Genomic DNA, 15691 nt, shown 5'->3' on the forward strand with positions numbered 1-15691 from the left:
AAAAAAAAAAAAAAAAAAAAAAGAAAGAAAAAAGAAATAGGCAAGGGCACTGCTATGAGTCACTTGAAACAGCCCACTGACCCCAAATGTGAGTCCTTGGTGGACAGGGACTTTTATTTACCTGTGTGTCTCTGTAATACAAGCACACAGTTGGAGAGCATGTGGATGAGGTAAAATGAATGTTTAATTGAATGGAAAACTGTGGTCATAGCAAAATCCTAACTGTTTAGCTCTGTGTTAAACAAATGAGATTTGCCTTAAACTATGAATTATTAATTGATAAATTATAAAAGCTACCAGTGTGGAGCCTCTCTTCCAAATCTACCCTACTGCCTCCTCTCATCAAGTTCCTGTGTCATGGAAGCCTCTCTTTGTTCAAACTACTGTGTGGTTTCTGTCTCTTCACTGTACCCCAACTGATAAATTGGTAGTGTGAGCTTTGAACTCAAATAGTCATATGTCCATTGTTCACCTTAGAAAGGTGTGCAAAGTAGAGGATGGTAGAAATTCAGAGGCCTGGCACCTCAAGGTTTCAAGAGCTCCAGTGGTCTGGAGCTTGTTGGGCCGTCCCCTTCCAGATGAGGGAAAAGCTGCTGTACCTAAAACCACCCACCCTGAACAAGGAATAACACATAGGCCTTTTTTGGATTTTTGAGGCAATATATACCAAATTTGAATTTGCTACTTTCACACTCATATGGAATGACACGTAAGTTTACATATTTCAAGTGAACTGTCGAGCAAGAGTAGGCTTTACTGCAAGTTCTGTGATAACTAGCTGCTTTTTTTTCCCTCACTGAGTTTATTGGTACATTCTAGGTAGACAGTACAGTTACATTCATCACTGGGATCTTGTGCCTTTACATGACAGGACTTGGTTCTCATTTTTTCCCCTTATCCCCGCCCTCCCTTCACCCTTCCTCCCTCCCCCTTTACAAACACTTCATTTCCATTTCTTCATTTTCTCATATTTTTTTCTTTTCCCTTATTAGCTTTCCCCTACCCTTCCCACTTCCCCTACACCTTTAGCCCTTTTCTTCCTATTTCACATTGTCAATTATATCATTAGGATCTTATGTACCATTATAGTTATTTCACACCAGAGAAACTATTCAGTATTTACACATGTGTGACTTATTTATTTCACTTAGGAGTATATCCTCAATATGCATCCATTTTCCTATGAATGAATCTAATTTCTCATTCTTTATGGCTGAGTAATATTCCATTTTAAAGAAAAACCGCATCTTCTTTATCCAGTTTGCAACTGATGGGCAAATGGGCTATTTCCAAGTTTTAGCTATTATAAACTGTGCCGCTATAAACATAGGTGTGCATATATCTCTGTGCTATGATTCTTTTAATTCTTTACTAGCTGCTTTTTGAGAAAGAGTTTCTGGTTTACTACTAGGCCTTGGTAGAAAGTAAAACCTCATCATCAAATAAATGATCACATGGCCTGAGCTTCCCATCCGGAACTAGGTGCTGTCTAATGTAACCAGCCAGTAACACAGGGTAAACACAGCAGCACTCTATCATCAAATCAAAATAGCCTATAAGCAAACAACCATATACTGGTATAAAGACAGACACACAAACAACAGAATAGAACAGAGATCCCAGAAATAAAACTTGAATTACATGGCCAAATGATTTTGAACAAAGCCAAGACTACTTAGTGGGGAAAGAACAGTCTTTTTAACAGATGGTTCAGGAAAACTGTATATCCACATGCTAAAGAATGAAGGTGAACTGGGAATTTAGCTCAGTAGTTCCACCTCCTGCTTCACAAGCACAGGTCCCAACTTCGATCCCTGGTACAAAAAAAAAAAAAAAAAAAAAAAAAAAAATTCAAAATGGGTCCAAGACCTAAACATAACAGCTAAAACTATAAAATACTTAGAAGAAAACATAGGAAGGCTTAGGAGTGTGACTCAGTGGTAGAGCACTCACCAAGCGTGCACAAGGCCCTGGATGCAATCCCCAGTACCACAAAGGAAAACAAAAGAAAATACACAAAAACAATTGTTTAAAATCTTGAATTTGGCATTGAGTATGGTGACACATGTTTATAATCCCAACACTCTGGGAAGTTGAGGCAGGAGGATTCCAAGTCTAAGCTCAGCCTAGATATCTTCGTGAGACATCTTAAAATAAAAAGGATGGGCCAGGGATTTAGCTCAGCAGTTCTGCCACCTGCTTCACAAGCTCAAGATCCTGAGTTCAATCCCCAGTACCAAAGCTAAAATAAATACAGAAGATCCTAATAAGATTACTGACATTGAGAAATGGGAAGAAAGGAGCTAAAGGTGTAGGGAAGGTGCGATGGGTAGGGGAAGGGTAAAAAGGGAAAAGAAAAAAATGTGAGATAATGAAAAGATGGGAATAAAGTGGTTGTAGATGGGGAGGGGAGGAGGGGGTGAAGGGAGGGCAGGGACAAGGGGAAAAAATGAGAACCAAGAGAGGTACAAGCCCACCAATGAATATAACTGTACTGTATCCCTAAAATGTACCAATAAACTCAATTAAAGCTGGAAAAAAAACTAAAATAAAATAAAAATTAAAAATAAAAAAGGGCTGGGGATGTAGCTCAGTGCACACCACCTAATTTCAACCTTTAGTACTACAAAACAAAAACAAATAAAAAACCCAAGATTTTTAATTTGGCAAGATATGACAGTAAAAGCATAAGAAACAAAAGGAAAATTAAATAAAGTGGACTTAAAATTAAAATTTGGCACATCAAAAGACAAAAGGTAAATTAAAGGGCTGGGGATTTAGCTCAATGGTTCTACTGCCTCCCTTGCAAGCCTGAAGTCCCAAGTTCAATCCCCCGTACAAAAAAAAAACAAACCCCAAAAACAAAAGCAAAAAAAATTAGCTATAGAATGGGGAAAATGTTTGCAAATCATCTGACAAGGTTATGGCACCCAGACATGTAAAGAGCTCTTACAATTCAATGACAAAGGACAGCTGTCCAATACAGATCTTCAGTGTTAATATTGCTTGCAGTTTAAGCCCTGCCGTGGTCTTAGGAAAGTCAACTATTCAATATGGAGGCAGAAGTCAATAAGCTGAAACTGATGGGCCCAGGACTAGAGGCTAAGACTAAAGTTCCAGCTGTCTTGAATTTGAGGCAATTTCTTGGTAGACTTAACCCAAGTAGCTGAACTGGACCATTTAAAAGAAGGGTCTTGCTACATAGTCTAGACTGGCTTTGAACTCGCTATGTATCCTAGGGTGGCCTGGAACTTGCCACCCTCCTGCCTCAGCTTCCTGAATGCTATGATTATAGGTGTGTGTCACCATTCCAGAAGGCTGACTCTGATGTGGATTACATTTGGTACAGGCTGGAATATGAAATCAAAACTAATCATCCTGATTCAGTAGGCAAGAAAAATCCAGTTACACTCTGAAAGGAGCTGTGAACAATAAAGTCTCAATATCAAACTTTGCACATTTTAAACCAGCTGCTGTTAAGCGGAGAGAGACTAAGATCCATATTTATGCTACTTTGAATAAAACTATGAATAAAACTATGAATAAAAACTTTGAATAAAACTATGGCCATGATATGAGAACTACAAAAGCAAACAGATCTAAAGCTGTCACTGATGACTGAAGAAGAAAAAACAGTGGGAGAGCAATTAAAATCTCACATGCCACACTTAGGAAGAAATGGAATTGCAGGAGGGAACACTACTGAAGAAGAGGTCAATCCCTGAGGCATCTGTTAAGATGTCTTGCTAATAGTTCATGAGCAGAGGCGGGGAGCTGGTGAATGGGGAGGTTTGGTCTTGGTGACAGGACTGTGATGCCTTTCATGAGAAAGGATATAAGAAGGGCAGATAATATAATAAAATTCAGCCAACAGATGGAATGAAAATAAAGGGATTTAAGCATATACACACACAGTTTTATAATTTTAGGTCCCTTACACTAATTTCTTTCAGTGTTGTTGGGATAATGTGGATGTTCTGGCCTATCATAAAAGAACATTTCAGTCCGTCATTGCATAAATGAGCATGCATTAGAAATTAAAGTATAGGGAGGTAGTCTGGGCCCCAATCCACCGCGGGAAGGAGAGCCACGCCTTCTCCCGGCCCAGCAGCCATCGCTCCAGTGCCAGAAAGTGGTTTCTCCAGTCCTCAGCTTCAGCAGTAGATGGTGACCAGTAGCACATACAGGCCACCACCTCCCCTGGAATAGCTGTGCCCTTTCAAATGAGGTCTTTGCCTATTTCATCTCAGTCCCATGAGTATGATGGATACTCCAGTGTGTGATATTTCAAATTCTTTAAAGTACGCTTCATTTATCAGCCAAGCCCTCATTTCTCCAATTCCCTATTCTAAAAATTTTATATTAAATTTTGCTTGTTCAAATTACTGTGTGATTTCTAATTCATGACTATGCTTAGATAAGATTTGCTCGGTCTTATACATATTTAGACACCACATTGTTTCTCTAGAGTGAGAAACCAAAGGTAGAAATAAGGACTGAGATGTATAATGGATGTTGGGAAATGGGAAGAAAGTGTTCAAATGGGAAGGGGAACAAGGGAGGAGGCAGGGAGAGAGGAAGGGACAAGAAAAAAGTGAAAATAGAGGGAAAAAAGTGGAAGCAGAGCTTCTGAACACAGGAAGAGTGGGGGCTACAGGGGAGCAAAGGGACAAAATAAAATGTATTTTAAAAAATAAAAAATAAAAGACTTGCTCAGTCCTGAGCCTTCATTAGCTGGGGATGCCTAGGAACTATCTACCAATGGAGGGGCCACTCACCTCTTTAATTTCATTCAGAAGATCAAGAGCACAACTGAAGTCAGGAGGAGTGGCTGACAGCTGCTCTTTAAGATGGTCCCAAAAGTCATTGTGCACTGTCTCCTCCACTTTGCCTTCCGGACTGGAAGAGGGTTAAATAAACAAATTACTCTCCAAAACTGTTGTGAAGCCATCATCTCCTAAGCCCCAAGCAGTATTTGATGTGGAAAAAGATGATGATACTGATACGAAAATGCGAGGGACAATGTTCAAAGGGCATCAGTGAAACCTCTCAGAAGAATGTCTCGTGATTCTAGAGCATCCTTCCTTGGCAGCAGGAAGAACTCTGAATAATGAAAAGCTTCGAGACAGTTTTCGCATTGACTGGGCACCTAGTCTGCACGTACGACTTTACATACACAACACATATGGCATTTTATGGCACTATATAACCTGTTACCTCATATACATGTATGTTATTGAACTAAATGATCATTCATTTTCTTATACTCCTAAAATTTAGGAAAAAGATCTTCCTTAACACTTCAATGTCACAGATATTTCCCAGCGAGCTGGTTTAAAGTGAATTCACTATTTAGTCCCTCCATACCTATTCCTCTTGTGTTCTCAATCTCAGTAACATTACCATCTATCCAGTCATGGAAGCCAAAAAGATCTTTTTTGTTATTGTTTTCACCATTAGAAAGTACAATATGCAACGGCAATTCAATTTAAAAAAGAAAATCTTTTCAACAAAGATAGTATTGGAACAACTGGAGATCCACATACAAAAACTGAATAAAAACACTGACTTTATACCCATCAGAAAAATTAAACTCAAAATGGACATAGATCTACAAATAAAACATAAAACTATAAAACCCTAAAAGGATAACATATAAGAATATTTAAGTGACCTTGGGCTTGGTGATGACTTTTTAGAGATAACACCAAATGCAGCCAGGAAATGGAATGAAAAACTGGTAAAGTAGACCATTAAAATTAAAAATTTTGCCAGGCGTGGTGGCACACAGCTATAATCCCAGCACTTGAGAGGCTGAAGCAGAAGGATCACTGTGAGTTTGAGGCCAGCCTTGGCTACATAGTGAATTCAAGACTATCCTGAACTATATAATGAGACCCCAAAAATAAATTAAATTAAAATTTTCTGCTCTGTGAAAGACACTGTTAGAGAAGAAAAAGACCAACTGGGCATGGTGAACTTCTTGTAATCCCAGTTACCTGGGAGGCTGAGGCAGGAAAGTCACAAATTTGAGGCCACCCTGGGCAACTCAGTAAGAGCCTGTCTCTAAATTTAAAAAAAAAAAAAAAAAAAAAAAAGGCTGTTAATGTCTAGCAAGTAAAAGATTCTGAGTTCAATCCCTGATAATGGAAAAAAGAAAACAAAAGGACAAGCCATAGACCAGGACAATTTTTGACAAAGAATACAAAGATATAAAACATTCTTTTTTTGTGAGAGGTTTGTTTTGTTTTTTTGAGACAGGATCTCACTATGTAGTTGAGACTGACCTGGAACTCACTGTGTAGCCCAGGCTGGTCTCGAACTCACAGCGATCCTCCTGCCTCTGCCTCCCGAGTGCTGGAATTACAGGCATGCGCCACCATGCCCGGAATAAAATATTCTTAAAATTTAACAATAAGAAAGTGAACTTCCCAAATAAAACTGACCTGAAGAGCATAACAGATATCTCAACAAAAAGGATATAAAATTAGCCTACAAAAAAGATGTTAAACATTCTTAGAGCTATAGTTTATGTCTAGATGCTCTCCCAAAGCCTCATGCATTCAGAAGAAATGGGCACTGGGGTGTGGCCTGGAAGGGACATCTTCCTTCCAACCTTTCCCTTCCTTCTCTGCTTCTAGGTGGCTATGAGTGAGCAGCTCTTCCTCCACTCTTTCTTGACTTGGAGCCAGCAGACTACAGACTAAAAAATGTGAGCCAAAATTAAATATCTCTCCCTTTAAGTGGGTGTTGGGTAGTGTCCCACTGAGGAGAAAATAACTAAGATGATTAGGGGACTGCAAATTTTAAAATAACATCACTCCATACCTATTAGAATGGCCAAAATCAGAATACTGGTAACACCAAAAGCTGGCAAGGATGTTGAACTTCATTTACTTCATTCATTTAAATGAATTTAAATGAGCATGACATCATAACCAGAATTGCATCTGAGAAAAATCAAGTTTAGCATGGACCGGTAGGAACATGAAAAACAGATTAAAAATAGCCAAGATTGGAACAACAGGAACTTTCATTTATTGCTGGTGAGAATGCAAAATGGTACAGCCACTATGAAAAGTTAGCAGTTTCTTACAAAACTAAACATAGTTTTATCAGATCATCCAGCAATTACACTCTTTGGTATTTACCCAAATGATGTGAAGACTTTATGTCCACACAAAAATCTGTATATAAATATTTATATCAACTTCATTAACTTCTAAAACCTGGAAGCAACCAAAATGTCCTTGAATTGGCAAATGTATAAATAAATTCATATATCCATACAGGGGAATTTTAAATGTTTATCAGTAAGTGAAAGAAGCTAATCTGAAAAGGCTATCTACCGTATGGGTCCAACATTACCACATTCTGGAAAATTCAAATACGGAGATTATAAAAAGATCAGTGGCAGGCTGGGGATTTAGCTCAGTGGTTCCACTGCCTGCCTCACAAGCCTAAGGACCAGAGTTCCACCCCCAGTACCAAAAAAAAAAAGATCAGTGGCTATAAAGGGCATAGAAGGGTTGAGAGAGAGGAACGGATAGGTAGAACACACCTCATTTCCAGGACTATGAAATTATTCTCTATGACACAATAATAGGGGTATATGTCATTAGATATTTTTCAAAATCCATAGAATGTATAATACAAAAACCTACCCGGATGTAAACTATGGACTTAATAGCAATGTAAACTATGGGCTTAATACTTTCTTAAAAATTAATATAGACAATAATAAATTATGACAATAATAAATAATAATCTATTAATATTGGCTCATCAAATATGCTGGAGATTTAGCTCAGTGGTTCTGGCCTGCCTCACAAGCGCAAGGGCCCGAGTTCGATTCCTGATATCAAAAAAAAAAAAAAAAACCCTAAAAAAAAATATATTGGCTCATCAATTCTAACAAATGTGCCACACTAAGACGCACTTACCAGGAACAACTGCATGAGGGAGGAGAGGGGAATACAAGAACTTGGTACTTTCAAATCATTTTTCTACAAATCCACAGATGTTCTAAAAATAAAGCCTGTTCATTTTAAAAAGTAAAATAACAGGAATTAATGTTCCTGTAAATGTTTATTAAAATGAAGTCTCTAATTAGAGAATCATACTAAGAAGAAAATATGGAAATCTGAGGCTATATGTAGTCATTTCCAGATAGCTACTAGTTTCCTTGAATTAACCATTTTCCCTCAAAAAACAGTAGTGATAGGGCCAGGGATTTAGCTCAGTGGAGCCGCCACCTGCCTTGTAAGCACAAGGTCCTAAGTTCAATCCCCAGTACCAAAACAAACAAAACAAAACAAAAAAAGTAGTGATACATGTCCCTTATATAAAATTACAATACAATGATAAAACAAAAAGTCGAAGTTCCTCTCTGAACACACCAATCTCAACTGTTAGAGGTAACTGACTATAACCTAATAGTTTAGAGAGTACTAAAGTTGTTCTTAACTTCTTTCTTCTCTTGTTATCTATGCAACAGATTGCTATGTTCCACAAATCCTACTTCTTCAATGTCTCTGGACTCCCCCTTCTTCCATCATCTGTCAGCATTCACTGGTTCCCTTGCCTCCAGTCTTTTCTCTTTTTAATCTTTCTCCATGTAACTACCATACCAGTCCATGCTAAAACTGATGATTTTTCTAAAATGCAATTTTAAAGTCCTTTGGAGGCTCCCTCTCACCAGCAGGAAATGGCTTACACAAGGGTCAGTTGGAGCTCAGGAAATAGTGCCCAAAGTACCCCTTTGGACTTCAAATTGAGAGTGCCTAGGGAGCAGGAACTTCAGGGAAGGGCTTTCTCTGCACTTCCCACATTGAACTAAAGCCTGGATCTTTCAAAAGATCTTCTAACACTGTTAGTCCCAATCCCAAGGTCCTCATTAGCTGTGGGAGACATGCATAGCACAGGAAACCTAGACCTGACCCAACACTCAAGAGCCCAGACATCTTGGGCCCTTCATCTCCCCTAAAAATCATTTTGTCTTCTTCTAAATCTTCCTCTGCTTCCCTCTCCTCTATGAAGGTATCTAAGCATCAACCATCTGTTTCTCCTACTTGTATGTTTTGTGTGAGTCTCATGTTAAAAAGTTTGTATGTCTCTTCTGTTAATCATTCCATTGGCAGTTTATTTCAGCACTCAATTATCGTACCTTCAGAGGGAAAGCCTGACTTTTCCTATACTCTTGGCATAGTCATTAGGATAAAAAATCATGCTGCTCATGATCCAAGGACAAATGACAAAAAGCCAGCAAAGAAAAGAAAGAATTTTCACTGAAGTCAGTTCTTACAGAAATGCAAATTAAAACAGACACACAGAAATAAGTTCTAGAACAAAGTTTAAATGCTTTAAACAGAAGATCTTTCGAATTGCTGGGCCTCTGATTTAAACTTTCTCTCCTCTGAATAAAGCTATATTTCCTTAACAAATTCCTTGAGCTCAGGAAAGAAACATCTATAAAAATTAGTTTGAATTATTTGTTTTGAATTTGTATGATTCTTGGCTATTGGGGTTCCCATTCATTAGAGATCCTTTTCCCTTCTATAGACAGCACTTATTTTCCTGTTGGTCTTGCTTTGCTTTTCCATCTATGGGAGCACATGGGTTATGGGTGGATGTATGAAGGTGGCCAACCTAAAGGCTGGGAACTCTAGTAATATGGTGAATTGTGCCCCACTGTGGTAGGCATACCAGCTGCTGCATGATCTAAGAGCTTCTTTCTTTTTGCCTTTCTTCAGGAAGGGTCTGAGCCTTGAAAGAGCTGAATTTTTTACTCCCTCTTCTGAAGACCTTGGATAAAGCCATAAAAGATTCTGTTAGTTTGGATCCTGAGTAAAAATGAATCTGAATTGTATTTGTGCCTCTTGTCACTTGTAGACATACTTTGGTTTAGAACCCTGGCTTATATTCAGAGCATGATAGGAATTTTTTTTCTTCTTTTGAAAGATACGATGGAACTGCATACTCAGAAAGAAAGAAAGAAAGCGGTTTATTAAAGCATTAAAACATTTCTAAATCTGAACAGAGAAGCCTTTTGATTTCCACCTTAGCTGGAAATCTGCTCCCTGATATGAAAAAGCAACCTAAAGATAATCGAGTTGGATAGACGAGTCGGCCCATTATCATGCCAGGCTTCAATCCAATGCTTCAAAGCATAAATCCAACAATTTTTCCTTCCAGTCTGATTCTTTATAAAACCAGAAATATGATTCTAGAATGAACTTAAAGTCCATCCATTCTTCTCACCAATCACAGAATTGTCCCTGTTTGTTGCCTTCAAACGTTTACAGATACTGTAAAAATCAGGACATCACAAACAGAACTGCCTTTACTAAAAGCAAAAAAAAGGAAGGAAAGACTTTTTGAAAGAGGTCTGTAATCGTGTCAGCCTAATTAAAAGTTTATCTTCAAGCTATATTTTTTATGGCTTCTTTCTCTACAGGTTTCTGTCTCCCTTTCTCAGAAATTTCTCAGTTGAGTGAAACCTCTCTTTCTCAAACCTGCTAATCATATATGGTCCTCCTTGGAAAGCTGAAAATCTCCCTAGATTGGCGCTTTTTTTTTTTTTTTTTTTTTGGTACCAGGGATTGAACTCAGGACCTTGAGCTTGCCAGGCAGGTGGGGCGCACTGAGTTACATCCCTGGCCCCTCTTTGGCTTTGTTTTATTTTATTTTTGTACCAAGGATCGAACTCAGGACCTTGCCCTGTGAGACAGGCGGTGGAACCTCTGAGCTAAATCCCCAGCCCCCATCTTTGGTTTTTTAAGACAGGGTCTCACTATGTAGTTCAGACAAGCCTTGAACTACGTAGTCTAGGCTGGCCTCAAACTCACAGCGATCCCCGACTCAGCCCGATGTGAAATTGTCTTCTCTAAACGATAACGCAAGTTCAACATCTCAAATCTGAACATCTGAAAACCAAAATGCTTCAAAACTCAAAGTTTCTGAGTGCAAGGCTACTTCTTCCAAGTCTATCAGGTAAGAGAGAATCCACCCTAATTACTCCAACCATTATTGCTTTGTTTTCCTCACAGGTTAAATAGCATTTGATCCTTGATAGTGACACTAATAATTACAGATTACTAGTTCGTGTAAGCTGTAAAGACCTCTCAAATACTAATTATACTGTTAAATAAGAACACCAGGTCAGAAGCCCTTAGGGGCAAAAGCCAATGCCAGGATAAGCAAAATGAAGAAAGTAGAAAACCCTGTACCTGCTTGGAGGTAAAACCACCTCCTCCAGGTGGGAATTGTGGTTCAGCCCAGTCTTGTTGCTCAGCTTGGAAACTTCATTAACGGTATCTGTCAGAACTGTAACCAAAAAAATGAGTGGTGGACAAAGTGAACTCACAAAAATGTGGACTTCTATTTTATCAGGAGATTTGCTCAACCTAATAGGCCCTGAATATGTATCAGATTCACTCAACTACAGGAGTCCTCGAGGTTGTCTGAACTCTATGCCCCATAACAGGGCTGAAAACTCAAAAGAACACACAGGGCAAGACAAAGCTAATTTATAAAAAACAAAGTGGAACCAATTAATAACTAAAAAAGTAAAGACACAAAGTGCAAAGAAACAACTATGATTTTCCAAAAGTAAGCATTTATCTACTAAGAGCCTATTTTCCTCTTCCTGCCTCTGCAGCTACTCACAATGAAAATGAAATTTCCCCTACACATAATACATATGCGCCACTGAATAGTGCTGAAGTCTTCCGCAGCAGTAGGTCTCAGATTTTAGGATTTCACAAATAAACTTCCAAAAAGATTTTAAGCACGGCTGGGGATTTAGCTCAGTGATTCAGCTGCTTGTCTTCCGAGCAGAAGGACCCAAGTTCGGTACCAAAAAAAAAAAAAAGATTTTAAGCAAGTGACCACAACATGACTTTTTATTTAACCAAGTACAGAAAAGCAAAAAATTATACTCTACCACTAAAAACCATAATTTCATAAAAGAGCAGAAAAAAACATGTCAAAATAAAGAGCAGTCCTTTAAATTGAATTGGTTTGGCTTTGAGACTATTATTGGCAGCTAAGTTAAAAATTAATGTGTGGGCCAGGAGTGGTGGTGCACGCCTGTAATCCCAGCACTCAGGAGGCTGAGGCAGGAGGATCGCTGTGAGTTTGAGACCAGCCTGAGCTACATAGAGAGTTCCAGGTCAGTCTCACTACATAGTGAGACCCTGACTTAAACAAACAAAAAAAAAATTAATGTGTGTACAGTCAGAGAAGGGGTGGGCCCTCAAGGAAGTCAGCACAAAAAAAAGACATCAGAATTGTGTGGCTGAGGGCAAATCTGAAGAGCCAAGCCTCAGGATGGAGAAGCAACAGTCAAGCTTGCAAGAGAAGTAACAATTTGAGATTATACTGTAACTAGCACCACCTGGTCCACTGCCCCACAGGTGGGTAACCAGACCCATATTCCCTTCCTTTCCTTAAAATGCCTGGTTTTTTTCCACGTACCCTGGCTATGCAACTCACTTCCCTCCTGGATCAATATTAGTTAAGCAGCTATACTTGTAATCCTATAGGTTGATGGCAGTGCTGGGATTACAGGCCTCTGCCACCACATCCGACTTCTTCATAATTTCATTTCACTAAATATCACTAGAAATTTTGTCACAAATCAGCACCAGCATTTGGTAACCATTTTTCCAGTTTCTTAGTACACAGTTCTGGCATGGCTGACAGCATTCTCCATACTAGGTAACTATAGTGAATGATTACTTGGCACAGAAAATGAAGCTCCACACTATAATTTACATTTCTTACTCTCTTTGTGTGAAGTTTCATATTTTGTTCACAATTATTTGGCTTCAAAGTCTGAAGGGGTAAATAGAACTTAGATTGGTCATGAATTGACTGAGGCTGGGTGATGGATAAGGAGAGATTTATTATATTAGTTGCCCTACTTTAAATGTTTAAATTTTCTGCAGCAAGGTTTAACATATAAAAAGAAAAGATAAACTTATTGTAGAAAAAGGTTACATGGGACAGTTCCCTTTCTTAGAAAAGAACACAATATCAGGAGGATCACTGGGAGCTCAAGGCCAGCCTAAGCTAAATAACATGTTCAAAGCTAACCTGAATTACATAGTGAGATCCTGTCCACTCTCCCAACAAAGAACACAATAAAATACAGGTAAAATCATTACTGTAACTTTCATATATTAAGGGGGAGAAATAATCTATACGGAGAAATAAAGAGTAACATGGCAAAACACAAACAATGTGAACATTCACTGTATTACTTTTCAATAAATTTGAAATGTTTGAAATAAAAAGGGGGAAAGATGATTGTAGGCCTTTATAAAGAACCCACTAGGTCCTTGCTAACATTAAGGTGAAATGAACCTTAACATAAGGCATTCCCAAATGGCAAAACACAAATACATAAATTGTTGCACTGCTAGTTCATAGTGATAAATGAGAAAAAATCTTCCCTGGGGATTTAGCTCAGTAGTGCCACACCTACCTTGCAAGTGCAAGGTCCCAAGTTTAATCCGCAGTAACCCCTCAAAATTAAAAATTTTTTTAAATAACATCTTCAAGGGAGACTGAGCTACAGCAGCTTACTAAAGGCAAATTGAAAACACTTCGCAACTACAACAAATCAAAGTGCACAGCACGTCTTGAAAGACAATTCCATTACTCATTAGTAACCCAGCATTAAGCCACTCCAGAAGAGCTCTAAAATTCAGGAGAGGGCTCAAAGAATAATCAGACAAAATGCAACAAGAATAAATTTTTAAAATCTGGATCCCAAGAACAAAGAAATTTTGAAGCTAATACAGTAACTAGTCAACCTAACACAAAATTCCAACTTTTTAAAAGGAATTTGGCAATTCACTTTACTGGAAGTTATTTTTACCTATGCCTTAAATAGCCACTGTAAGAACAAATTATATTGACCCCCCAAAAATTCTTGTTTTTTGGCTTTCACAGCTCACCCAGCTCCTACCTGTTCAAGGGCTTCTAGGTGCCATTTTGTAGCCAGCAGCGACCCCATGTGGTCACAAGACAAAGGAATTTTAACTTTGGTGCCTCTGACTGAACTTTCCACAAATCAATCTCCGAAACTTTTAAAACTTGGGTTGTCACATGCGGACAGCTCTTCAGATGATAACTGGGTGGGTTTCCTCTTATAAAACAGAAGGGGCCTGAGTCCCAGTGAGGATGGACATTCCATGAAGTATGTCTCTAAGAGATCTCACGCCCCACAGCAAATGCCAAAGAACATCTACCACGACACAGACCAGAGGAGGCGCTCAACAGCCAAGTCCACAGCACTGAGAAAACAATTTCTGGTTGGGGTCATTCGGGCTTTTTGTTGCTGTTTTTTTGTACAGGGGATCAAACTCGAGTCCTTGCGCTTGTGAAGCAGGCAGCGGCACCACTGTGCTAAATTCCCAGCCCCATTTGGATTCTTTGAATCCAACTCCAGATATCTGCCATTTCCCACTTGCAAATTAAAAATACTATTCAAACCTGGCTTAAAAGTAACAGCCTCAAATCTTGTCAAGATTCAAGAGATCCCACGTGCAGTGGTTTTGGGACGGATTCCCAGCCCTTAGGGTCTAAATTGCTTAGGCTGGGCTAGAACTTGGCGATCCTCCTGCCTCAGCCTTCCAGAATGCTGGGATTACAGGAGTGCTCCCCCACGTTAGAGTGATATTATAGAGAGCTATGTTAGGTTAAAATGTAGGCAGTCAGATAGAGCTACGCACTTGAGAAAGAGGCCTCAAGATAAAGGTGAAATGAGGAGGCCTACATACTTCCCCAAAGCGCAAGATAACCGGTAACACCTGGCCTAATAAATCTAGCTAGACATCAGTGAGTGACCAAGACCCATCATTTCCTTATAAAAGTATTTGTTTTTTCCATGCACACTTGTTAAGTGACTTGTTTCCCTATTGGATATTACCTAAGCGATTATACTTGTAACCTTATTGGTTGATCATAGCTTTAATTCACTTTGTACACACATGGTTTTGCTCTATAAAAACTCCCCTGTAAAGTGGGGTCCCCAGCTACCCACTATGGACCCCTCTCCTGCCTCTCAGGAGCTACCCTCTCAATAAATATTTCCCACTCTTGACCTCTGCTGTTCCTAGAATTCATTCTTTGATTTTAGAGAACGAACCCAACGTAACACACATCTAACAGGCTGGGATTGTATTTCTCTTATATCATTTAGAGGTCCTAGTTCTTCTCCGATATCATTCCAGTGTCTGCCTGTTAAGTGAAGAATGGGCTGGGGACAAAGATTAGGACAGAGGAGAGGAAAGGCAGAACGCTTCCGGCTGCAGCAGGGGCACCCAAGGGATCCCGGGGACCCCGCTGGACCTACACGGGCGTCGGTCCCGGGAGCTGTTCTCGTCTTCCCCGGCCAGTCCTGCGCCTCCGGGGTCGCAGGAGCCGCTCTCTTCCACGCCAGCGTCCTGAGGGGCCACACCGTCTTCGACTTCCTGCATTTTGCTGTTGGTATCAGGGCTGGGGAGAAACAGGGGCATTGTTGGCCTCAGAGAGAGGGCCGTGAGGCCAGGGCAGCTGCCCTGGGGTAGGCTGGCGCGGGCCTCAGTTTCCTGGGGTAGGGCGGCCGCTGAAGAAACTGAGGGGGCGGCCGCCCGCTCACCTCCTCCCGGCATCCCCAGCGGCTCGGCTCGCGGCTCACTCG

General features: G+C 39.7%; 1 protein-coding gene and 1 pseudogene across 3 annotated transcripts in view; one reads left to right on the forward strand and one right to left on the reverse strand.

Annotated features, from left to right (window-relative positions):
• The window catches only part of Tcp11 (t-complex 11), a 21119-nt gene extending 5428 nt beyond the window's left edge, over positions 1–15691 (reverse strand). The window contains exons 1-5 of one of the 3 annotated variants that reach the window (XM_010605328.2): positions 15650–15691; positions 15365–15507; positions 11229–11325; positions 9706–9804; positions 4779–4899 (exon numbers count right to left, since the gene is read on the reverse strand). In XM_010605328.2, coding sequence (XP_010603630.1) covers positions 4779–4899; positions 9706–9804; positions 11229–11325; positions 15365–15488 — 441 coding nt within the window. In that variant the 5' untranslated portion in view covers positions 15489–15507; positions 15650–15691. Of the gene's footprint in view, positions 1–4778; positions 4900–9705; positions 9805–11228; positions 11326–15364 lie in introns of all 3 variants that reach the window. The other 2 variants (XM_010605326.1, XM_010605327.3) reach the window with 2 other exon arrangements.
• Positions 3054–3725, forward strand: LOC104849079 (annotated as a pseudogene).

The sequence above is a fragment of the Fukomys damarensis genome, unplaced genomic scaffold, assembly GCF_012274545.1.
Source record: "Fukomys damarensis isolate Sample0158 unplaced genomic scaffold, DMR_v1.0_HiC HiC_scaffold_20, whole genome shotgun sequence".
In the NCBI taxonomy this organism is placed as follows: domain Eukaryota; kingdom Metazoa; phylum Chordata; class Mammalia; order Rodentia; family Bathyergidae; genus Fukomys; species Fukomys damarensis.